Source organism: Etheostoma spectabile, unplaced genomic scaffold (genome assembly GCF_008692095.1).
Source record: "Etheostoma spectabile isolate EspeVRDwgs_2016 unplaced genomic scaffold, UIUC_Espe_1.0 scaffold58, whole genome shotgun sequence".
NCBI lineage: Eukaryota > Metazoa > Chordata > Actinopteri > Perciformes > Percidae > Etheostoma > Etheostoma spectabile.
The window spans coordinates 333843-360961 of NW_022605629.1; the positions used below are offsets into that span (position 1 = coordinate 333843).

At 38.7% G+C, this 27119-nt stretch overlaps 1 protein-coding gene across 1 annotated transcript; it reads right to left on the bottom strand.

Moving 5' to 3' along the window:
- Positions 1-1233: 1233 nt before the first annotated feature.
- dnaaf9 (dynein axonemal assembly factor 9) lies at positions 1234-26838 on the bottom strand. Its single transcript, XM_032511958.1, has 37 exons — positions 26600-26838; positions 26067-26146; positions 25793-25918; positions 25568-25692; positions 24845-24941; positions 24527-24633; positions 24289-24366; positions 22704-22805; positions 22407-22462; positions 22163-22298; positions 21311-21392; positions 20995-21031; positions 20791-20875; positions 19438-19514; positions 19284-19328; positions 19070-19115; positions 18858-18969; positions 18542-18612; positions 18388-18435; positions 18201-18291; positions 17791-17894; positions 17239-17382; positions 16435-16520; positions 15990-16091; positions 14996-15113; positions 14772-14860; positions 14486-14620; positions 14076-14201; positions 12215-12252; positions 10751-10886; positions 10324-10410; positions 9576-9682; positions 9208-9282; positions 7748-7917; positions 7553-7618; positions 6930-7023; positions 1234-6145 (listed from the first exon to the last, which is right to left on the bottom strand). The coding sequence occupies exons 1-37, from the start codon at positions 26653-26655 to the stop codon at positions 6039-6041; spliced, it is 3441 nt and encodes a 1146-aa protein (XP_032367849.1). The 5' UTR covers positions 26656-26838; the 3' UTR covers positions 1234-6038.
- Positions 26839-27119: the final 281 nt, after the last annotated feature.

Genomic DNA, 27119 nt, shown 5'->3' on the forward strand with positions numbered 1-27119 from the left:
AAATGAGGTTGACAAAATAATAAAAACATTTGGCAGAATAACGCCATCCATTTGAATCAACACCTCACTAAAACTGAACATTATCACCTCTCTGGAGGTAGGATTTACTGCAGGAATGTTGTAGTAAGACTGCATTACTTTTAACTAGGCATACTGTACGTAATACACTGACAACTGAGGACAAGGACTCACACCCATAGACGAGTTTGCGTTGGGGTCAAGGCTGATGATACCAGAACTTGCAACTTATTGGATTCTTCACTTCAGTTTAAAAGGAAAAGAACTCCCCCACACCCCACCTAATACAGGTGGCTGTAGAGTGCACTATTGTTGCAGTGACCTGGGCCCACTCTGCAGGATTTGGCAGACGCCAGTGAGAGTGATGAGTGTTTACATGTGGCTGTCCACAAATAGCCTTGGCTCACTGCCTCAGTAAAAATACAATAGAGGGGCGTGGAGGAGAAAAAAGGGCGGTTAATGGTAGAAGCGATATGGTAAGAGTGTGTTAAGTGTGTCTGGGGGTTGGGGGGGTCTTGCCTTGAGTCGCTGGGGAGAAACTGGCGGTATTGGTGGCAGGAGAGAGGCGAGGAAACGCTGATGTCAGAGGTGAGCCATGTGGAGCGTTGTCTGCCTGGCAACAATATCAGGAGACACACACACACACGCACACACACGCACACACAAGCTTCCTTTTTAAACACCCACATAAACAGACTTCCTTTCTTTAAATATAATAAACACAGACGGACACACAGACACACACACACACGGCTAAAACTGTGGATTTCTCACATTCTCTTGACACAATTTCAGCCATTTGTTCTTAACAAAGTGCGTTAACTGGACACAAGAACAAACATTGATCAACCATATAAATATTTAATGGATTAAGTGGTGCAATAAAAACAACAATTGGATTATAAAAGCATCAGTCACAGGAAAAAAAACAGAAGTTACAGTAGTTTTGTGCAAATGCAATTCAGTTTTTGCCCACTTTCTGTGAACACCCTCAAAACAAAATGTGGAAGTCCGTTTGGCACTTTTGAAGTTCTTTTTCTTTCTTTCTTGTCATTACAATAGCGACCATAAGAAGTTTTTTCCTTTTACTCTGGACGGTGTGTAGATAATGGAGAAGAAATGAGCCCTTTGCTTACCCCCCCAGGTCTAATTCTGCCATCACAACATCAAACTCAACTTGAATCGTTACTTGACACGAATGATAAAACAGCCGAGGTTTTTTTTTTGTACACGGCTGGTGGCGTGTGGCTACAGACAGAAGATATTAACCACAATTTCACCCCCATCTTCTTCTATCACACTTGGGTTTTATAGGGCAAATATGTAATCTCAGGTATGGAAATAATAACTACACCTGAGCAAATTCCTCTCGCTGTCTGTGAGGACTGTGTGGGTGAAGAGCCTGATTCCCTTTTAACCTCGCTGGGACAGAACAGCTCAAACAATTAGTCCCCTGAGGCTTGAGCAATATTTGGACAGTTAAAAATCCATTTCCAAGCCGCTGTCTCCAATAAGCACAAAAATACCTCAATATGATCCACTTCTTCAAGAAGTGCATACATTCCACGCAGATGGCCCTTTTAAATATGGAGCCAATCTTTAAAACTAGAAAAAGAACAAAAACCTCCGATACTGCGTTATCACAGTGCAGTACGAGAACACTACTTTCCCCCCCTTTGTAAAAAACCAATTAACACCAAACTTCGTTTTTGTCCTATAACTTCAGCTACAAAATGGCTAGCCTCCACATACAGGATGAAGACACCAGGGTGCTCAGTTTGCCAGAGAGCTACGTAGCAGTCACACCGAGAGGCTTGTGGAGGGCTCTTTGGGCCCCCAACAAACTTAAATACCCTTTTTGTTATGTCCGCACTCAGATACAAAACTACCAACTAGGGCTGGGCATTCTAGTTCTATTCCCGTCAGTAATATTTAAGATATTTATGAAATTGACAAAGATGCAGCTTAAAGCTACACTGTCGGGTCATCCGCACGATACAAGCCTTCCGTGATCGTGCACCACCAAAGATGAACTCTTCAGAGGAGGTGATTATCTTCTTTGTTTTTGCACGAACGTCGGACGGGATTTTCTGAACATAGCCATGCTGAGAAATACAGAGAGTTGTGTGGAGCTGTCTTAATTAGCTTTGTAGCAACTCATTTGGCACTGGCTTGAATGTAACGCACGTTCATTAATATCTAAAATGTTGCGCATTGAAGTAATGAATTTGATCTCATTTGGTTGAATTGACGTCATCCATGTACTAAATGAAAATAAGCAACCAAGAAATATTCTAATTTGAGCCTGAATACATTTTAAGCACACAAACTGTACTGGTTTCAGTACTTGCTGTGATACGCTGTATTCCAACATCTTTCTGGTTAATTTGCAAGAATACGTGACTCGCCCTGAGCCCTCCAGCGGCCTTCCCCTGTGTGACATCGGCTACTTTACCTTCTGACTTAGTAAAAACAACATTGCTTTAAAGAACGACTCTATGGATTCCTTTCACCAACACTGTTGAAGGACGGATCCTCGCCTGCCAACAGCTCCTCCAGCTCCTGTGACAGGGAGAAGGATGGAGCTCTGAATGCAGCTTTAATCTCTGCTTTTCTTAGCCGTACAGCCAAGGCACTGCTGGATCACAAAAACCTGACATCTCACGACCGTTCAGATTCTGTTTGAGTTTTTTTTCCTACCAAAAAAATTGCATCTGCTTTTGCTTTTTGTAGCTTGTGCGAAAGGAGACGTTTTGCTTGCACCTAGAATGTTCAATTCACAGTTTTATAAAAATACTATTTGTCATTTTTTTCTCGAGGTAATTCAAATTCTTAGCAGATACGTAAAATAAATGTGATTATTTTCTCTTTGTTGTACCAGTTTGGTGAAAGGCAATATTTGTCATTAAATATGTGGAATTATATTCACATGACATCTCAACACATGCAAAATAATGTAGACATACTTGCAGCAGTAGTCCTGTATATGTCTTAGTGGTAATTTGATTTGAATATCACAAACATTTTACATAACCCTCAACTCTTTAAGGACTACTCTTTGGTCTCTTGGCCAATTATAGTTTCAGTTTCACTGCTCTTTGACATGTGTAGCAGCTTTCGAAGTTGTGGAACCTTCAGTCTCGTCAGCCTCACAACTATTTCACTGTCAATCAAGGTAGCTCTCTGCAGTATTACATAACTACAGACTGCTTTGATAATGCATCCCTGAAACGCTGAACAGAGGACCCCAGCTCAAACAACACATGGTTATCATATGGTCTACAAAGGATTCTATGTGACATCCTATCATGCGCCACTTTAAAATAGAAAATAAAAAAGCAGTGTTATCTGTTGCATTGCGTTCCATCTGTCATTTGTAAGCGGAGGTAAAGCTTTTTTTCCAGGTGGCATCTTAAATTTGCACAAAACCCTTCACTTGTTGTTAAGTGTAAGCTACAAGCACTTAAAGAAAGTATCCATTAGATCACAGAATACAAGCTGTAAGAGATTTAGAATTTAGCAGCTCAATTCTTTTTTTTGTCCTTAAAGAGCTATTTGAGGGTACTGTAAGAACAATTTATAAAAACACAAGGTACAATTGCACTTTTTTATAGCATAAAAGAGAAGGAGTGTACAAGAGGAGATAAGGGAATGAGTAACTTTGAATAACTCTTTTGCTGGCTGGAACATGCCAGGGTAATACATGTTAGAGGCATACTTCATTGCTATGTTACGTGCTATCCTATGCATTGGATTATTCTTCTAAAAGACAGTGGCACATCTAGCATAAGATGGTATGGCTTGTTTAGATCATTAGAGTAGATTCTACTGAGAGGACGGATGGGGCCAGCAGTGTCAGCTCGAGTTCAGATTCAGGATTATTTGAATCTGCAGATACTTCCAGGGGGGAGAGGGGGAATGACTTGCTAACAGTGTTATCACACTCTCTCTGTCTGACAGCTGAAAACAAAAGTATTGATTTTTACTGGCTGTTGACAGCACTGATGGACATGTAAAACACAACATAGCCAGTGTTGTAAACAGCAACCCAAAATACACTGAGGTCACCAGTGATCTAAAAATATCAACACAACGGTGAATTTGTGTTTGCCACACCAACAACAATTCCCCCGTCTCCTAAAGAATTAGATTTTGGGTTTAAAATATTCTTCTAGCAAGATGGTAAAAATCTAGTACCCATTACTAAATACAGGCCATTTGCTTTGGTACAGTGAGTGTACAAAGGCCAATCCAATGCACTCTACTGTTATAGTAGCAGTACTATATGCACAATTGTATGAGCATTTTAATGTTCCTTGGTCAGTATCAATTTACCCAAGACAAACTTAGAGCCACATGACCAAAAGATGAATTAGTATGCATGTTACACTGCTGACCCCATAATGAATGACAGCCATCAAATCTCTAGATATTGTAGCAGGGTTCCTACACATTTACTACTTCAAAATCCCCATATTTACCAAGCTTTCCCTTTGAAATGCTTGGTTTGTTAGATACACCAACTTATAATTTTAGTGGGTCTTGTACAACCCTGTACAAACTGTACAAATGACAGCACCGGTTCTCCACCCAAACACATTTTAAGTTATAGATTTTCAAAACCTGTGTAGGAACCCTGATAAGAGGAAGACATGCATACACCATTAGTGTGACACACAAACGAATGAGTAGTTATATACTGTAACGGTTGTTTACATACTGTAACTACTCATTCAAACAGGACACAACGTCTGATTCTGCAACATTACACCGCTAATACGAAGCCTTATCACTTATCACTAAAGGCTTTTAAACCTCATGTTTACCCAAACAGAGAACTGAATCTAAGTTTTCCCAGGTTATTTCAATTCCCCCCTTTACCTACCCAAAAGCAGTGACACAAAAGATTAAAACAAAACACGTTCACACCTATAACAAATACAACAACAAATGAACTTAGTGAAATTAGTGATCCACACCTGGCTGCAGGGATGCTCAACTTAACTTTGTGTCTACCTGGTTTCTCACGCTTCACTAGCAGCATAATGAATAGAACACAGTGGTTTAAGGTAAAGTTTCTTGTGTTTCTTGACGACCTCGGCTGTTTCATAACTACAACACTTTGCTGCAGGGACTGAAGTTTGCTTTATTGCACTTTTATTAGATTCACTTTAGGAGTCTTAAAATAAAGCACTGGGATGGTGTTTAGCTATGTGATTAATGGCATCATTCATCAGTTGTCTGCAGCCAACAGGCGGCCCAATGTTTACAGCCCTTTGGCCAAGTGCTTTCACTGCTGCAGCGTGGCACACAGACAAGATAACAGGTGGGCCATGGATTGGGTGACAACAATTCTTGAGAAACCCCACCAGGGAGCCCACCAGAATCAAACAGCTATCCATGCCTGTCCAGAAATAGAGGCATTTATTTGCCAACTGTGATAAACAGAAATGCACGAGCTGTAGGAGTGTGCAGTTGGAAATTCCCTGAAATTGTGAAAGTCCCATAGCTTGCAGGCTTAGTGGGGCGTAATAACATTGATTTAAAGATGGAGTCTTGTGTTGCGTTACGTTGCAGATTTGTCTGCAGTTGTGAGCAACCCTCATCTCTTGACTAACTTGTCTTAAATTTGAATTAACACAAGTGACCACATCAATTTGTCAAATTTCATTTGATAAATATGATACCTAACTTGCCAAAGTGCTAACTCTACAGTTAGTGGTATTGCAGGTGGAAGTAAGGCATACAGCCATGCCATGTGTAACTAGTTCGGATGGGTGATGTCATTTTTCTTTAAAAGCTCATTTGCAAACAAATAAGGAAAAAAAGTGACATAGTACTTAGATAATGAATGGACTTCTAGCAGCAGTGTCTGCAGATGCATGCGGTGTGACCACACATTGACCATTCTAGTGGAGTGTTTAGTAGATAGCCCCAGAGCCCTCCCTGTCCCTCCCACAGTGGTTCCCCTTAGACTTAAATAAGACAGATGGAGGCAGTGGGCATACAGACAGATTCAATCACGGATCAAACAGGTCAGGCGGTCCCTGCAGCTCCAGCTGACTGTTGAATTGCTCGACTTCTCTGTTGGCCTTGGCAAGGTACTCTTTAATAAACTCTTCCATGTCTGTGGTAACAGCAATGTAAGGGCAACAGTTGCACAATCACCACGACAACAGTAAATATAGATGCAAGCAGACATGCACAATGATTTATGATCACTGCTCTCAAAAAAGTGAACTTTCTAACTTTATTTGTCAATTAAACTGTACAAATGTTCTATGATTTATCAAACAGAGCTGGATTTGTATTAACTAAACTGACTAACATCAAACTGTATCAACACAAGGTATGTTTTAGTTAAACAGCTGATTTAAGTTCACTTGTTTCTTTCTTTTCGTTAGCCTTTGAAATATGAAAATCCTCCAGTATTCCAAGCCTGAGTGACAACTTCAATGTACAGTAGTTGAAGTTTGACAATAGTCACCACTATGAAACGTATTCTCGCCAAAGGGTTCGTAGGATATTGTATGTAAACTTATGCACAACAATTTGCATGATATCTTAAGAAATTACGGCAACTGGTCACTGGTTACATGACAGTTAAGTATAGGCACCAAAAGGTATCTGAGAAATGGCAACTGGTCACCTTACATAGCGTACTTGATAGTTAAGTTTAGACACCAAAATGACTAGTTAAAATTAGAAAGAAATTTGTGGTTTGGGTGAACTACGCTGTACTCTTATACTGGGTGCGCCGGTCATGATTACTACAGGCAGTGGAGGACACTGCCTTTCAGAAAATATTATGAGGGGCTTACGATAATGAATACGTGGAATTACTTCGAATTAAAGTGCATAACTTTTTTAGCTATACTTATAAGCAGTTTAAGAAGCCTGGAAAAGGATACAGGGATGGAAGTTCATTTTTTCTCCAAAGATGTCAACATATTGATGACCGTTGTAGAAGAAGCCTGGTGGTAGTGGGTCCAGGTGCCTGGTCATCTAAACAAGAACATATAATATCAAATTGAGTCAAAGTTTTTGACAAAACAGACAAACCTTTTGCCATTCCTGTGGCATTCATTGACAATACAACTAAAATTAGCCTGTGGAGGTTTCTTGCAAACAAAAATAATTATGCTTACATTCATGGTTTATCAGAAAGCATATGTTAATGTGTCCCTGGGGTCTATACAATGTGTTGAATGCATTTCATTCCACATGTATTTGTAAAGAAAAAACAAAAATACACTTTAATAATTTAAAACTTGCATTATTTAGATTCACGTTCTTCTCCATCTTTTGCCGGTTGCATCTGCTACATTTTTTTCAGCCACCAAGCATGAAACCAGCAGCTGGGAAGTGCATATGTGCATTGCGTGCATGCTAGTAATTCAATATAGGTACAAACAAAGCAGGTGCACGCTCATAAAATCATTACCCATGGTCAAGCTTTAAGGCAGTTTGGTCCACACAAAACCCACTGGTAAAAATAAAATTATATAATAATAATAAATATAAACACACTCACATGAATGCTCTTGATTTCTTGTGGCGATAAAGTACTTTTAGTCTTCTTAGGCTTCTTTGTCTGCTTCTGTAAACACCAAACAGAAACAACAGCCTTTCTTATATAGTACTTGACTGATGTTACCAATCGGCATAGATCTGTACATGAGTCTGAGTGTGTATTGCCATTAAAAACAGCAAGCATTTAAATGTCTACCTGTTTGGCACACTGCCGCAGCCAGTCCTTCAGTCCATCCTCAGTGAGTCCGACACCATCAAAGTTCAGGAAGCAGGGCGTGGTGGTGTCTTTGGGGTCCGGGGTCAGAGGAACAATGCTTAGGCTCCCGCTCACTGTGTTGTAGCTCACCTCCATCAGCTGGTCTGAGCCTGGAGGTTTCAGAGATGAGCAACTCACATCCAAGTCGCAAATACAGGTCACACCTTGTGTAACACCTGCTTAGGATTGGGCATCGTTTTGATTGTAAGACATTCTGATTCCAATTCTTCCTTTCGATTCCGGTTCTTATCAATGCTCGATTCCAATTCTTTGAGGTGTGGAGTTGAAATGGTCCACATGCTTATATCACAGATAAGAGGAACATTGTATTTTGATTCAATGGTGATTTACAATTTTACCAGGCTTTTTCAAAGTAAAACAAAGCCACACTTTAGAGTTCCGCTTACTGTGCTCCATGGCTGCAACACAACAAGCTCGTGGAAATACGATGGCCGCTAAAGGAACCAAAACTTGCACGTGTTAAATTTGGAACTGATGATCAAAACTATTCCAATAAAGAAACGTTTCAATTGAAATCATGATTTTTTTTAAACGATTCCAAGGTGGAACTGGTTCTCGATGCCCAATCCTACACCTGCTACAGTTCAGCAGCTCCATATGGAAACAACAGCATGCTGTCGGAGGGGTGTTAATGTTTTAACAGCTATACAACCTCTCTGTTCCCAAAATGGCTCACAGAACTCACGTGAGTGGTAAAAAGATAAAACATGTCAAATACGTCCTAACTTAATATAAAATATGTACTGAATGTGCAACAGCTAAATACAAAATTACAAAATACAAAAAATAAAGAAAGTAAAAATAACTAAATATAAAGTGATGTAAATGATACACTAACCTAAAGACAGTGATTGATATACACACTTGACACCAAGGGAATGCGAGTATTGGGATAAGGATGGTACTCTACAGTCTCCACATTCGCTCCATTCTACTGTATCTTCCCAGGCTCTTTACTAAATATCTGCACATTTTCTGCACATCTCCTCACAGACACTTGCACTCTCTCCTCATGCAACAACTCTACACAGGTCTCCAAATGAACAAAAAGAGTGAGAAAGAACTATGTGGAGGAAACCAAACCAGTGGACTATGAGCTGAATTCTAAACACCAGACACCAGAGAAACAACTGAGCAATATTCCTACCGTCAGGAGCTTCTTGCCTGCCTTGAGGGCAACCCTTTTCTAATAATTCCCAAAACTGGGAAATGCAAATGCAGGTTAAATATTTACCATGGATAATAAGTCACATTTGTTTAGTAATGCTGAACAAAAGCAAGTTCTCTGGAATTCAAAATCTGATCTGAAAATTTCAAAAAGTTAGCAGAAGTGGCATTGTAATTTAAGACAAAATTAAATGAAAATGTGTTTTTCCTACCAGAAAATCGGACTTTTCCCCAAACATTGTACACATTTCCTCGGAAGGGGCTTGGCCTTAGTGATGACTTCAATGCTACAGAAACATGATGAGTTTTAGCAGTTAGTATTGTGAAATACATTGTTGGGTTTACAATATATATTTTCTGAAAAGCAACATTGGCAGCAAGATGTCATGAGTAGATCCTTTGGGCTCACAGACTGCTTCACACCAACAGCGAACAATTACTTTGAGACCTCCGTTGTCTCCATATTTGGAAGCAAAGGAGGCTTATGTAATAATCATCAAACCCTGCCAGCTCATATCTGGAAATTCTGTCACATGTGAGAGTCAGATGTGGGAGGGAGGAGAATTCCTTTTGGTCTCACCTTTACAGCGGGTGACAAATAGAGGCCTCTCTAGGGGCCGGTTGAAAGCCACACGCTGCTGGGTGAGGACCAGAGACCCAGAACCGGAACAGAATTGCCCTTTGCACCTGAAACACAGAACACATACACATTACACAAATGGTGAGGAAGTTAAATCTAGAGCAAGCCAAATGTTTGTGCTACATTTTGTCTTTGGCTGGAAAGTTGTTTACTCTACCAGCTGCCCACAGAAAAAAGGCCAGTGTTTGTGTTTTTGCTGGTAAAACGGTTTAGGACTTGTGAGAAGCCTTTCAAAAACACTCACAAACACACAAAATAAAGCTAAATCAAAAGAGCAGACTGGCCATATATCCCGTGTACGATCTGAGAGGAGGATTTAGCAGAGGTTCATATTAGGCTGACCACTGAGGCACGAAGGCTGAATGGACCTAGTCCAAAGGGAAGGATACCACCTCTGTGTACATGGCAACTGCATGGCCAACAGCTTGTTCCTGGGCTGCCAGCAGGCAGCTGGTGATAGAACACAAGATGCCCTGAGGGGATTTACAGCAATCGCCAGCCGATACCCCCTCCACTGTAGACGAGTGGCAATTGCACGGCAGGGAGGGAGGCAAGGCAGGAATGAGGAATGCTGAGGCAGGAGTCAACACCAATCTGTTGCTCAGCGGCTAAAAGGTTGAGTGTGTGTACCCAGGAGGACGCACGGGGGTCACAACAGGTAGAGAGGTAGACAGGGTGAAAGTCTTACCATCCAGGGTAGAGGACATAACGCGCTCTCAGCATCTGTGGCTCATTGAAGCTGCTATCAGATAATATCAAATTCACATCTTCATTCCTAATTGCCCAAAAAAAAAAATAGAATTATATGCAACACTTAACTTGTACAAATACAGTACATGCAGAAAGGAATGCAAATACAAAATGAAAAAACTCAACTACTTGGGAAAATATCTTTTAATTACAAAAATAAAATATTCTTTAAGCTCAGAATGCAGTGGGAAATGTTCACAACAAACTAAGCACTGTTCAAATTGAGCCATGCTCTGACCCAACAGATTTAAACATAGACTCATAAAGTGGAATAAAATGTAGCCTATAGACTGAATAATTTAGGCAGGGATAAAATCAGTTAAATGACTGTTTGCGGCATTGATCATGCTTCTGTAGGTGCCTACCTGGTGACAGCTCCTTTCTCTGCCAGTATGAAGGCTGCGGTGGGGTTGGCAGAGCGTACCAACTGATGAACATGCTGCATAAGGGGCTGCTTCTGCTCTGCTCTCAGCCCAGTGAACACTACCGTGCTCACAATACCTGACATACAACAGGCGCAAAAAGGTAATGTGAATTCTGAGAGAAACTGGCTCACTTTCTAGAAAAAACAAAATCACATATGTGTAGCCACAGCAGAAATACTATATTTCACACCGGGACAAATTGGGATTTTTCTGGTTCCGGCCAAAAAGAATGCAAGGATGATGGCAGTAATGTAAATTCAGAATACAAGATGGAATGTGAACTGTGTGTTCTTAAACATGAAGTGACAGTTGAGGCAATGAGGTGCTGAACCTATTGTTGGCTGGCCTTATTGGTTTGGTTGGATTAAGAAAAGGTTTTTGAGTGGCAAGTTGAGACCTTTCAGATGGTTTTCTCCACAAGACTGAAGTTATTTGCATGTAACATTACTGTCAATGTGACTGAATTACCAACGGAGCAAGAGAGTCTCAAATACCACTTGAGCATTAAAAACTTAAAAAAATATCCCTTATAAAGTACATTAAGAACAGATAAAAAAATTGTGATTAATAGCGAGCTAATTAGGACACTCGTGCCACCGGGTTTCTCTATTCTTTTTTTTCATTACGGGTCCAGCTGTGCATGCATGTTAGTGCATAAAGCCATGACAAAACATAGGTATTTCACGTATTGGGGAATGGTCTGTGAGAGCTGTGTGGAGGCAATCCCAGTCCACTGTTTTTTTCCCTCAGTATTTTGAGTACAGCCCCTTTGAACTTTATTTACAACCTTTAACAACAAAATTGGCTGTAGTGCTCTCACAATAGGGATGGTGAACAACTGATTTACCACCATCACTGAGCTCAGAACAGCAAACTCAACCCCCGAATGTAATTTATTTAGAACTTTCACATTAAAACACAATAAACTATATGTTTGCAAAATATGTTGACAATAAGTTACAATTTTGCATTTCTAAGCAGTCCTGCTGGAGGGTGCATGGCACTACAACTCTGCTACTTTATAACTTTGCTACTCAACTGTGACAATGAGTGTTATTTTTGTCATACATGTACAACTTCTCCTCTGACTTAGTTTGACAAAAATCATACATTTCTTGACCTTTAATGATTATATTGTACATCACATCTTTAATGTACTGCATGACATGGGGTACATTTGGAATGGCTATGTTGAACGGCTTCCAAAAGAGCATTCACGTAATAATAATAATAATAATAATAACAAAAATCAATTTCAATGAATATCATGTGACATTTCCTAACTATTCCATTTAAGAAGTTTATCCTTATATGTATTTAGTTGGCAAAAGACTGGAGGGTAGAACAATGCGACGGACAGAAAGACAGACAGACGGATGGACAGACAGACAGGTTAGGACTTACCTTGGCTGCACTGCTCCAACAGCTTAGGAAATGCAAACCTGCAGTGACAGACAAGGTACAGAATAAGTTAAGTTAAATATACTGTATAGTTGAGTACAGGGTGAGGACTGACTGTCATTCATCAGTCAAATGCAAATTTAGTTTGATTGAGATGGTCACTGCATCATTGTGGATAGATTATGTTGAAAATAGAATTTTTGGTTCCTGAGTGACACACATAATAGCTGTTTTAATTTATTTAATTATTATTTAAGTCTCTTTTTTTAACCCATGTCTCATTCCACAATGTCATCTATAACAAAAATGGTATTAATGAATAATGGGCGCTTGCCAACGCTGTGCAGTAATAAACAGGATAATTGGATGGCAATCCAGTTATTAATTGGTGAGGCATTTCTCATAGGGTGACATCATGACTGTGACTGGCAACTGACCAATGTGAAAATCAATGTGTGTAATCTCTAAAAAATTGACCCTGCGTTCTTAAATCAATTACTGTTATATACCACTTTCTGAACAACTCTTCTGAGCCAAGTCCCCCTCCAGCCACCACAGACCTTTCCCTATAGCTCTTAGCGAGCCTGTAGGCTGGGGGGGATCAGCAATTTCAAAAGGCATTTATCTTTCCTGTCCTGATGTAATGAACTGTCTACATTCATCACAAAGAATGGCTCATGACTGACTGATGAGCTTCACTGAGGAGGGGGGTGTTGGTCACACATGTGGACCTGGGGGATTAAAGGGCTATGCTGAGGGGGTTGACAGGCAGGTCAGGCCTAAGCTGGGCTAACCACACCCAATTAGCGCCATAGTGGGGGTCCACACAATCTTTGGGAACGGACAGTGATAGGGGGGCTTGTTGAAGATGCCTCACATGGAAAAGTCAATGCTAACCACATTGCCAACTAAGCCTCTTATTATACATTTTCCACTGCTGAGCCAAGTAGGACTTCAGAGTTCGACAGGAGACTCATCACATTATGATGACAGCACAGGATACAAAACAGGTTTAAGATGTATTAATAATAAATCTGAATTAAATCTCCACTTGCTAGAAATCACCTTATTGGGAGTTTCACTGTGGGAGTTTCCAGGTAGATTTTTTCTTCCTGCATATATGCTCTAGTATTTCTGAATGTGACTGTGCAGAATCAAATTGTTATACTTCATCTAGTTACCAGGGCATTTGTTATAACACCCACTCGCTTTTTAATTAAAATTCTGGTGAAGAAAGACAGCAGCAGTAGTTTTTTTCAACCAGACCCTCTAGACTGACTTCATCTGTATCTGTAAGTATCTCTGGCCAATGCAGCTAGGCTGCCTAGTGGAAAACAGCCTATTACCCTGAGTGGTATGTCATATTGTGTGGAGCAGCTCACTCAATCTTCGACAGTGAAAAACACTGTAAGCTACATCTAAAGCCTGTAACAAAAGGAGAGTGAGATTAAATGTAGGACTGATCCTCTCTGTAAAAAAGCACCCAGCCTTGAGTTTCAATAGCTAAAAGTGTCATGTAACCTCGTCCTGGAAAACCTCTGGTGCTTCAACAATTTATCAACATCCGGCCCTGTCTGTCATCATCTGGACTATCCATATGTTACTTGAAAGCTATCTGAGTGAAAACCTCAACTAGAATCTCAAGTTCTGTTACTGGTGTGTTTTAGCTTGTTTAGCCTTTTTAACTTTAAATACAAGCTATTTTTAGTTAAAATGTATGTTTTTGGTAAATGCTAAGCATACGGACAGATAGCGGAACAGCAGATTGTGTTTAAGGAGTGATTGGAGTGGCAAAAATCCCTTATGGCAGCCAAAGATTGTTTTATTTTTACTTTAACAAGATATGTATCTACTGAAATTTCACCTGTGCTCCATACAGGAGGCGAGGGGGTCCACACAAGCAGTGATAGCGCCAATGGTGAAACACGCTTGGACAACTGGGTCAGGGTGGAAAAGCACAGCCTGGACCACATCCAGAACATCTGTGTATCTGTCCAAATAGTAACATTTACAAATGAATAGGTCAACATCGCACACTGACAAACAACAGGAAATTCATTAAGTATTTTCTTTCAAACATTTTTCTTCAAACACTGTTATTGTTCGGTTTGAATACCTAACGACATATTCTAAAGACTGATAAGGTACAGATGCTGAGATTTTTTGTTAGTATTTAAGACATTACATGATCAATTTTGAAAAATGTTAAGCTCTGCTAGATCAACTTAAGTCTTGAATTATTTCAGTACCAAGCTGATTGGCCGGCTTTCTTACCCAGGTGAGAGAACCAACAGACGGGGTTTGCCTCCCGGGTCTCTCTGGCTCTCCAGGAAGCTGGACAAATACTGCTGCAGGTGAGAGGCTGAGAAGCTGTCGCAGCTGTCAGGATCAGGCTCGTACACCACCCACCTATGGATCAAGTGTAAATGTACCGGTTTTGTTTGCGTTGTTATTCTCATTACTATGAAATAGCTATAAAACATGTAAAAGAAACAACAACAAATGGAACAAAAACAAAAATGAAACCAAAAAAACCTTGTTGGATGAAAATCTCTCTCACCTTCCATGTTCCTTATTCAACTGGACCAGGAAGTTGCAAAGTTTCTTCTTATGGCTTCCCAGTAGTCCAGTGATGATGGTAATGACAACCTTTTTGCACACAAAAACACACACATCAGATTTCAATTGTATCTGAAAGAATTCTATAAAAGAAGCTGACATGTTATTTTTGTATACATGTTTAGAAATGAGGAATATCCACTGCACTTTAGTTAATATGCTCACCTTGTCTCCCTGACTGCTAACTGGATTCCCCAGCTCTGCAGAGGGGAAGAGCACCCCCAGGTGGTCATACAGAATGGGCTCCTGACTTATACTACTCAAGGCAAAGTGCTGAAGAAACCTGGCATAGACGAGAATCAAACAATTAGCAAGCAGAAATGATGTCACCACTCACAGGGACAAATGCATAAAAGAGGTATTTTGGGATCGATCAAATATATTTAAGGTAATGCACAAAAATGCATTACCTTTAATTTTACAGCTAACACTTCAAACTTCCCTCCTTTTCCTGCTACAGACTTCCCACCGTGGTCAGAAAGCACAGGGAGATGCTTTGTTTCTCTCAATATGACTCTAGAGTCGCCACTCTCACTTTCTCCCTCACTCTACCACACACACGCCGACTCATCGCACACACAACGCACTGATACATGAAGTACAAACTTCAAGCCACTTAGGTAGGCTACGGGGAAACCATAAATCCAGCTTTTCTGGTATTTGTTTCAGTTTTTGCAGTATACATTTCTATAAAAAAATGTTTTTCTTTGCTAGAATCAAGCGCTTATAAATAAGACTGATATTGCAAAATTGTGCAACAAAAAAAAGCAACAAGTATTTATGAGCATGTATGGTAGGGCTATTTTGGGTTAAAACAGTTGGCTGTCTAATTATACCAGGTGACAGATTTGGGAAGACCAAGAAGCCAACCATCCTTGCATGTGGTGGTCTTCGTTTTAGCTATAATGGCCAAAAAAGAATATGTGTGCACTGTTTATTGTGGGCCAGATAATGAAGCTTCATTATCTTATAAAATTTCCTTCTGCATGAAAGACCTCTGAAGTGTCACCAGTGGTGAATACACTACATCAAGAAACACAGGCTTAGATGATATTTTGGGAAGACACACTCACGATGAAGCAATACCTAGCATCGGGTTTTATTACTTGTTTGGTCTAACTGTGAAGCAGTCTACTGAGTGACTGGAGTGTATACTAACATGTCCTGCTCTGGCAGCTGGCAGTATGAAGTCTTTAGGCTGCCCCTGCGTTTGGCCACGGGCGGCTCCTGACTGTCATGTAGCTTCTGCAGTTTGGTGTGCCTGAGAGAAAAATAAAGTCATTACAATTTCTTTGTTATGATTCAATGGCTAGACCTTACATACCTACCTTATAGCATCAGAAGACTGATTCATTATTTTAAAAGCAATCACAAACTTAAAATCTGATAAGACAGAGGCTTGGTAAAACATATTCAAATGTTTTTTTTCTTCACTTTTTCTAAAATTAATTGGGAAAATTCATTTAGTCAGAATTCATCAAAAACGTATGCATATTTGGTTTGAATTGTTTTTAATTGATTTTATTAGTTTAAATTAGATTTCTAATGGAATCTAGCATACAGACAACTAATCTTAAGTTGTAAAGAGAATACAGTTTTCCTACATGTTTTTCTGGTTGCAGGTCAGGTGCTTCTCGTCCATCATTTGCAGAGTGAGTCCAGATTTAGAGTTTTGCCATACTGACAACACCTGCAGAGAGATAAGGTTCATATAACTGAAGCTTTATCGTTAATGAGCTTAAAGTGAAGAAGTAGTTATAAAATAATGGATAATCCATTATTGAACACAAAACCCAATCATCTGCTAAATTATATTTCATTCACAAATCATCAGTTAAAAAATTACATTACTGTATAGAATTTTGTCTTAGCAAAATCTAAAAGAACATCTGATAAACTGCTATAAACACTAGGGCTGGGACGCTTTTGTCTTGATTCAATTCTTACTATGTTTAGCACTGCTATAAATAAATCCTTAGATTAATTCTATACAAGCACAATGTAGAGACTGAATCATCTATCACAGGGGTGTCAAACTCAGTTTTGCCAAACATGTATAGCTTATTGCTTTTATGTATTATTACATGTCTCATATAGTCCGTCACTTACAATATGGTCATCAAAAATGTCAAAGAAACTGACAAAAAAATCAGAATAGGCTTCAAAAAGTAAAAAAACAAAAACATAAATAAACCAAAAAGCACCAAAAAGTAACAAAAATGTTGAAAAAGTGCCAAAAAAATAACAAAAAGGGACAAAAACTAGATGGGCCAAAACAAATTTTGTACTTAAATCGATATTGGAACCAGATCAAAATTTGCAAGGGTCCGGATTTGTGATCTATTAGATGCCCCATGTGTACCTCTTCAGACTCAAACCCTCTCAGAGTCACTGGCTAAAGACCGTACCTTGGAGTAGAAGGCCCTGTGGCTCTTTGACCTGGGCTGGAGAGCAAAAACCAGACAACGGTCGGCGCTGTGGAGAGGGAACGGAAGGTGTGGGAGCACGCTGCTCTCATACTCCACCAGCAGAGATGCCACAGCACTGGAGTCCTGTTAATAAGAAGACACAGAAATCATGTACAAGTTGGAACCAGAAATTTAATTGCACATGGATTGATATTATATGTTTTACTGCATATGTATAGGGAAGCAAGTAAAGAACTGTCTTTTATGTGACAACAAAATAGATCTTGGGTAGAAAATAGGGGTGAACGATTGATTGTTTTCAAATCGAAATCGCGATTTAAAAGAAAGCGATTATTTAATCGTAAAGACCGTGATTTATTGAAAGTGGAATATTTCATTGAATGTTTGTTTAATATTTGGTTTAACATTTTTTATAATATTTACTTTTTTTTTTTTCAAAAGATAAATGCTGTAATGTTAAATATTACAGATTGTTTTAGAAAAGTTAGTATACTGTATATGTGATCATCTAGTCATAAGTGTAAGTATTACCGGATCATAGAACTTGATGGTGCTGATGTGATCCTTGGACAGGGTAAAGGTTCCATATTGAGAATGAATAAACAGGAGTCCCTCAGAGAAGAAAATTATTTTTCCTAGGATCAACATTTAAAGATATATTAATACAAATGATGCAACTCATTGTCAGATAAGGGATAACAATGTCCCGAATATATAAAAAATATCTTGTAAATGTCACAATCAAACAGAAATGAATATGGTGTATCAATAAAATAGACTTTTAACCATAGCCTTATTCACAGGGTGGTGTAAAGTTAAATTTGACAATTGATTTCAGGCCAACTTAGACCTCTAAGAATCAAAGATTACACAGTAGCATAGTTACTGTATATAAATATCAACGACATGGCAGAAATCTTATTGTTAATGGAGAATGTCACCTTCTTCAGGTGTGGAAAGCTGGCTGCTGGAGAACACATATGCAGCATCTGCTACAGTCAGAGCAGTTCCCAAACATGTGCCTTCCTCTTTCTGTTTAAAACACATAATCTCAGTGATGAAGTCACATGCACATACATAAACATGTATTCATACACTGAAGCGGACACATGATGCTTTTGAACTTACCTTAGCAAGATGTTGGGCTTGCTCAGATTGCTTGACATCAGATTCCATCTAAAAACAACATGACCACAAGACTTTGACAACATGCCTAAACTGTAAAGAATCTATCTACAAATTAATAAATAATAAATAATCAGATTTTGAGCCCCACACATACCAGCCAGCAGGCATATCGAGGCACAGTTGTAGTCAGGATGGTGTAGCAGCTGTCCGAGGACACAGTGCCATCTGCAGGAAAGGAAACATACTTGTTTAAAATGGAGCACAAACAACAAAGCCAAACAATGACAAACAAGGAAGATAAATGAGGAATATGATCATCAGAGCAGGAAATAGGCTATTTTTAGACCAGTGCTCTGTTTTTTTTCTGTTAACAGTGAAATGTGGATTTGTCCTGCTTAATAAGTAAATCACATTTCTTTTGTGGAATCAATCAGCAATTCTAATTAGACTTAATCAAATCAACATTGTACCTTTCTGTTGAATGTTGATGCTGGACTCCAAGAAGGACTCAGAGAATACCACAGAGCCCAGGTCGCCCCTATCCCACTGCAGGTCTGGGATGTCACGGACAGTCATGGAGGCCTTTAAAACAGAAGTCGAATCAATCCGGATAAAATAAAACAAAAACTTTTCATTTGAAGTCATAAAGTCATTTCAGCCATTTTAGCCTTCTCTAACTTACTGTTTTAACTGCATAACGGCTTTCTTCATCAGTCAGAGGAATGATTCTGAAAACAAAAATAAAAGAGGCTCTTAAGATCTTTTTTTTTTTTTTTTTAAAGCATCAATTTAGTATGTTTTTTTTCCTTTTCAAATAAGACAATTACATTTTCAAGGAGCTGTGTCAGAAAATACAAATTCTTGCAAATGTTCAATAAGGACTTGCTAACACTTACCTTCCTTGCATATTCACTGCTTGAATGGTGAATTCACATTTGGACCTGAGGAGAAAAAAAAACAGAATCAAACCTCAAACAATACATAAAAAACATTTCATACTTGGCTGAAAGTCTTACACAGAGGTGAAACAAAATCTAAATCAAACTGTACCTGAGAGAACTGCGGTATGGACTTAAATTCATTGAGTCCAAAGCCATGAGAAAGGTGTTCTCTGCTACATCCTTAGCCTGCAATAATAAACACGCTTTTATGAATCCAAGGCATATACTACGAATCAAGATAAACATGCCCTGGATTTATTTCCGTTACCTCACAACCGCGGCCCCGTATAAGGTGTGACATGATGGGGGTTGTCAACTTCTTTAATCAACCCAGGGTTTCCCAAACTAACAAGTGCGTTCACATAAAAGGGGCAGTGTTGGCACAGCATGACTACTAGAGCCACATATGTTACACAAAAAGAGCAAACGATAATCTTAAAGAAATATGAAGAACACAGACACGTAATACAGGTGAAAAGCAAGACAGTGCCTGCTAAGGTGAGCTGGCAAAAAATTGCAGACGCTGTAATGCGTAAATTAAAGGGTTTATCAATATCCCTGTCCCATCAGTCAGGTACAACAAGATCTCATCATAATTACACTTGTGTATTCCATACATTTTGGTTGCTGTAGCCTATGCTTTCAGTTACAACCCTGGCATTGGTAAGCAGTCATGGGAGCAAATAAAAAAATTAATTTAACAACAAAATTCAAACCAATTTGTTGCATTTGCAACATACAGCTCAAGAAGCTGACAAAAATACGTAATTCCCTTTGCTGAAAATCTATATCTTTCATAAAGATACCCATCAGGGAATGTCAAGGGGTGTTGACGGTCTCTAAATGTTTTAACTTTAAATGTAAATGTGCTGTATTTATATAGCGCTTTTCCAGTCTTAACAACTGCTCAAAGCGCTTTTACATCTACAGGAAACATTCACCATTCACACACATTCATACACTGTGGCCGGGGCTTCCGTACAAGGTGCCACCTGCTCATCAGATAAACATTCACACACATTCACACTCCGATGCGCAGCACCGGGGGCAACTCGGGGTTCAGTGTCTTGCCCAAGGACACTTCGACAATGACTGCAGGGGCGGGGATTGAACCACCAACCTTCCGATTGGCAGGCAACCGCTCTACCACTGAGCCACAGCCGCCCCACTGAGCGCACCTCTCACTATCCACGTACCGAGCACCACCGGATCTTAAAAGAACGGTGACGCCGTTAATAAATAAAATTGAGTACTGATTGGTCGGTAGGCGGTGCTTTCGTACCGGTTGATCTCTGATCTCGAGTCACACTGGTAACAAGTGCCCACCGCCATGATACACGAAACCCTGGGTTGAACCTGAAATTACCTCGATAACCCAGATCTTGCTTTATGGTATAAGCCTCTGTCATTTTAAAGTACATGCTGAAAGATAAATGTCAAAATATGTGCATTTTTTTCTTACCTTGGTAGCGCTGGAGGTACAGGAGTAGCATTTGATTCCTGAAAGGACTGCTTGAACAGAAGCTGAATATATTTGTGACAAAAGCCTATAAACAACACAGTAAACATACTCTTTAATTCAGACATTCTTAACATTTAACAATTGCCAGCCACTAGCCTTCTTGGAAAAAATATTAATTAATAGAGCCAAAATTAAATCACTTACAAGACTTCCGTTTTCTTTTGCTCTGTGTTTTGATTTCCTGTGGGTGAAATACAGCCAGTGTAAATAAATGATATACTAACAATATAAATAAAAGGCTTCTCATATTACAGTTAACCCCAGGCAAGCCCTTTCTGGACACTGCATTTGACTTCACGCAAAGTAACATTTCACAATAACAATTCTGACAGAAGGTTAGTTAATATAGCTTGAACCCCTGGGTTAATAAGTTATGCTTTAAAAAAAATGTAACTAATAATTTTACAAATGTGCAGTTGATCAATATTAAATAAGCAAAGTAACCTACAGTAATCCTCACCAAGGTATGGAGTGTGGGTGGTCTCAAAGAAATAGGTTCGAGAGCAGGCTAGAGGTCCTTTGGGAGCCACACACTGCAGAATCTAATGGACAAAAAAAGTGTTTTCTTTGTTAGCTGGCATGTTCACAAATGACACAGGAAACATAGCAGTGTTTTCCTTAGTTTTGTGGAAGATTAAGTGTGCGTATTTGGCGAGGGGCTTAAGTGTCATTCCTCAAGAAAATCTTTTTAATTTAAAAAAAAGAAGCAATTTCCCCATACATTTCTTCTTTTTGGGGGTTGTTTTGTGTCTCTTTTTGGTCATTTTGATTATCTTTAGGTTTTTTTTTGGGTCTCTGTGGTCTCTTTTTCACATCATTTTGGACCATTATTATTTATCTGTTACCTATTATTATCTGTGTCTAAAACTAGAGCAGATAAATAAAACACATTAAAAAACTCGCTAAAGAAGTCCAACTTCAATCATAAGAGCTGAGAAAAGTCTTTTAGATACACTCATTAGGCTTAGGTGCTGCCCAAAACGGCTTGGTGCTGCACCTTAACCTTATGTCAGGGAAAAACCCTGCATAGGATCAGTGATCATGTTTCCTGAGATGTTTAAGATGATTTCTCAACACTGCTCTGAAACAACACTGGTTGTACAAAATTACTTCACAGGGAGGTGCTGCAGGCCAGTTTTCCTATTAAACTTGGAAAATGTGTGTTTAAACAAAATATACATCAGAAAACTTTTTCACTTTTTTACAGTGGCAGGTCTTCTACTATACTAACCACTTCGACAGGTGCCAAGCCATTAACAGAAACCCAATTGTAATGCAAGTAGTTCAGTGTTTTCCATTTCAGACTTTTTACCATGTGTCTGGCTGCAGAACCCAGAGGTCCTGTGTTGCGGACCTGATGACTCTCGGAGGGAAAGTTGAACAAATAATTCTCCAAATCCTCTGAGGACGAATGCCTCCCAAACAACACAAAGGGCTGCTGACTTTTACTGAAATAAAGGAACATTTGATTACGCAATAGTTTTTTTCCGTTCTACAAACCACAGGTCTACAGAAGAACATCATTTCAGTGTTAAGACACAGTTGAATAAGAATACCTTCTATTTGTGATGTTGCTTGAGATCAGTCCATGAGAGTAATATGTTCGGAATGCCTATGGATCGATGAGAATACACTTTATGCAGACAGTAAACTTAGCTGACTACTAGGACCAGACGTTGAACAATGCCGTTTGAAAATACAAATAATTTATTGTAAACATGTGCATACATACAAAGTATAACTTTTACAACAAATGCACAAGTAGTCATGTAAGCACACATGAACTTGATCTCCTTCCAGTCACTATTGCCGTCAACTCCACCTAATTTTTGTAGGAACATACATAATCGTACCTCGCCTGACTGTGCTTCAGATAGCTCCAAGATGGACAGATGGCTCTCCAGGTCCATGCTGGAGAAAAATCCACTCCACTGCTTCTCAAAGTTAACCAAGTCCTAAAATAACACAAACAATACCAACATATATATACACATAATTATTAAAATCAAATCATTTTACTTCAACTGCTTTTAACAATGGGGACATTTTTACTGGAACTTTACATGATTTCACTTGATTAATTAATGTCAACAAAAAAAATTGTTATCGCTTGGCGATAAATTTCTTGACATTTTAGAAGAAAGTCCAGAAGTCTGGTTAAATTCAACCACTGAGAAAGTTGTCTCTTTCTTTTTTTTCGAACAAAAAAACACAATAAGTGTGTTGCAACACACCAAAATGAAAAAATAAAAAACAATATAAAGTGTAACAAACAATATGTATATGGGTCATTGACAAATAGGTTTCTAAAAGTGTAAAAACTTAAAATGGAGATTTTGAGTGTTAGGTGATACCAATGAGGTTATGTGGTTTATGCAATCATTTATCACAGCTTTTGTCATTTTTTACAATAAGGACAAACTTTGTCACCAAAAAAGTCATTTGGTTTAACCATGAGTACATTTTACATTATTAATTTGAGGATAATTATTCATATACAAACAAACCTGATTTGTGTTGCGATAATATACATTGTGTAACATGGAAGAAATATGAAATAACCTTATCACTGATCTCATAAATGTAATCATTTCATATGACTACTCTTACCTAACCTTCAACATATTCAAGTAAAACATTGCATAGGCAAATGAAAAAAGGGAAAATATAGAAAAAAAATAGCCTAATTTGCTATTTGTATCATTGTAGTTTTTTTAGTTATTAAAAACAATATTATTACATCTGAATATTTACTATATCGATTTCACCAAATGACCAAGACTGATTATACCGAATGACATTCTAATATTTAAGACAATTCAGAGACAAAATTGCTACAAAAAGCACATATATTATTGAAATATAAATAATGTAAAAAGTACTTTAAACATTACATTTCATTGTTTTTGGAATTAGCATATTTACATGAAACATGTATCGTTCATGATATTAAAGTAATTAACACATTGAAGCATTCAGTTTTTGTTTAAATTGTTAAATGATGAGCTGCAAACTCATGGAAGCCATCCAGTCTCTGGAGTATTTGATTGTTTATATAATATTAAATGTAAAAAATGGTTATCATTAAGATTATTAGGAATAATCATATTGATAATAATAGTTAAACCGAATAACCTTTTGACACTTTAACATCTTCAAAATACCTTGATATGTGGCAAATTATAATGAAAACCTTTGGGATTCAATAAAGGAGATCAAGTTGTGCTACCTCACATACTTTGGACATGATATCTTTGTTTTTTGTTATTATTAAGGCTTTTGGACAAAATAATGACATCATTGACCAATATATATATATATATATATGTATATGTGTATATACACACACACCATTATGTATTCATAGACTCATAGCAAGATAACAAATACACATTCATCTGAAACACCTGCCAGATGAAAATAGAGGCTCAGTCTTACCTCTGTGAGGAGATTATCCAGGGACACTGGGTCAAGTCTGTTGTAAACCTGCCACAGCTTCTCACTCATGTCCATTAGCTGGGAAGGCAGGAATATATAAAACAAGCTGAAGCAACAAGTGTAGAACCACAAGCACAATATAGTGCTACAAATACTTTTTATATGAAAAGTCTTTCAACTTTGCAACATTTCAGAGCTTAAGAAATGGTTTAGTTTTTCTGTTTTTGCTTGAAGGTACCTTGTATTTCATGGTAAAAAAGCTTCCTCCACCGATGCCTTCCAGGGCAAAAGCTTGAATCAGGGGCCACTTTTCCATCATAAACATATCAAACCTCTGGATGTGTCCTAAAAGTAACAGTAGAGCAAGTACATGTACAATTACCTGTGTTGTTGTTGTAATTATATAATATTTTAAAAGTATGTGCTGTTAAGAAGGTGAAACTACATTGTATTTCAGCTTACTGAGATGTAATGTCAAGTTTGTGAATGCTTTTCACTATCTCTGTAACATATGTGTGGTGAATGAATGTGGAGATTAAAATGTGACGAAATGTACCCTGGGAGCTGTAAGGTACTCCAATGCGATAGCAGTCCTGCACCATTGTAACGAAACTGGAAATTTTGAATTCCTCTGCTGCTTCTTCATCTTCATACTGTGTTTGGAGGTGGGAAAAATACATGTGCAGACAACTTGGAAAAGGACTCAATCTTAGGATGGAATGAATTACAAACACTTCTACAAATGGCCATATTTACAATTTTCCGCAATGGCAATCATTACCTTAAACGGTCTATACACCTGTGTACACATTGCAGGTAGAGTGGTAACAACTAGAAAACACTATGTCATTGGGGAAAGTGAATGTGCTGCTTTCACTGGGCAGCCTGTGCAGACAAGGTGTAACATATAAGCACACAGGTTTAATAGGAAAGTGTCTGAATAAAATTAATAGTAACCTGCAAGCGGGGTTCAAAATGTACTGTTTGTCATCCACCAGCCAAATGGCCAGTGAATGATCAAATTTTACCAGCCACTCAATCGATAACCATTGTTTTGTTGGCTGGTGGTGAGTGAAGCAAATCAACCAGCTTAATTCCTATTTCACCAGCATTTGGCTCAAAGATGCTGCTTATTTTTATGCCTACAAGGGTTAAAATCATAGCCAGATGGATACATTAACCTGCCTACATGCTCTTGACAAGGTTCCTACCCCTACATGAATACAGAATAATAAATATAAATGATAAGCCTGTTAAGGGAGTGAGAGGCCTTTTGTACCTCCGCCTTTGTCATGCAGTAAAGATGCAAGTTCCTCCAGTGGGACACGTAGGGCAACAGGTAACTGTAGTTCATTGGGTTGCAGTACAGATGAACACACTCTGCCTTGATCAACAGGATTACATCTGGAAAGCAGACAAGCATTGTGTCAGAAAGAAGAGATAACAAACTAGCTAAAGCAGACACAAAATATGATTGCAACACTGTGAACACTTGAAAACGCACCATCCAGCATTTCTTCAGGAAATTCCTCAAGGACATGTTCCAGATTCAGCTGATTTCTTCCATATAGTCCATAGAACAGATACTTCGCCAGCTCAGTGCACCCCTCATTATATCTGCTGTCAATTCCTAAAATACACAAAACAATGATTCCCATCTGTCCTAAAAAAGTATATCCTCCAGCCTTAGCAGTTGGCAGTTAACCATGCTGGATAAAGATATAACGCTAAAGGTTACAGATATAAAAAATAAAAATAAATCTTGCAACTCAACATACCAAGAGAGCACAGGATGCCATCAGGAGTGACAGTGCCACCTTCACAAAGCAGAGACTGAACCTGACACAGGCGAGAGCAACTGAAAAAGGTCACAATAAAAAGAATATATTTATATGTACAGTGTATAGCTAGTAATGGCTTCATAGTTACTAAAACTAGCTAACTTTAGGGGAATGTTGAGTCAAATGGTTTAACGTTAACTTACGTCACGACTAACTTAACCAACTAGCTAGCTACTTGACTGAATGATGTGCAGGGAATATCTAACGCTAACGCTAAGAATGGCACCGTTAACGTTAGCTAAATTAATGTGTAGCATAGCCTAACCCGCTGCTTAATACTGACAATGTAACCTATCTGGGTACAACCATTAACGTTAGCTAGAATTACTGATACTAGTACCGGTTAACTAGCTAACTTTAGCCAACTGACGTTTAACCGTCGACGAATAACGGCTTGCACTAACGTTTGCTAGGTTAGCTTGACAGCTTCACTGAGGCGTTCCCTGTACACAATTCGATATTAACATTACCTGACAGCTGGGTTGATTCCCGATAATTTCCCGTTAACTCTCCTTATACCGGCCATTGTAATTGTGGTTACGTTACACACAATTTAGGTTTCAAACCGAACAACGTTAATGTTAGGTATTTTCAGGCTGAATAGCTGGCTACATCTTCTTCATCACCCTGGAGAATGTCTACACAAGATAGCATAGCAACGGAGCAAACCATTTGATATTTAGGGGCGTCTAGAGTATCAATATAATACTTGGGGGAAATAGTAAAAATATTAGCGCAAATTGTTATAATTTCCTAAAAAGGTACTTTATGTTGCACCATATTTTGTATTTTTTAAGTTAAGCGTTTAACAACAACAAAAAAGCTATCAGAATTTACCAGACGGTTTCCCCCATTTTAAGTTGTCGTACTGCCTTGTTTTTGACCGTTTTGATGGTGGCAGTCAGCCGCGCTCAGCATCACAGGGAGATGGTGCAATCCCTCAGTAATCTCAGCTATTGTGTATGTAGGGGAAATCCTTCATAAACTGGA

Coding starts and splice junctions, on each gene's coding strand:
- dnaaf9 (XM_032511958.1), bottom strand. CDS start 26,655: ATGGCCGGTATAAGGAGAGTTAACGGGAAATTATCGGGAATCAACCCA. Junction 21,032..21,310: donor CACCCACACTCCATACCTTG/GTGAGGATTACT, acceptor TTTCACCCACAG/GAAATCAAAACACAGAGCAA. Junction 10,411..10,750: donor GAGAAAGGAGCTGTCACCAG/GTAGGCACCTAC, acceptor TTGGGCAATTAG/GAATGAAGATGTGAATTTGA.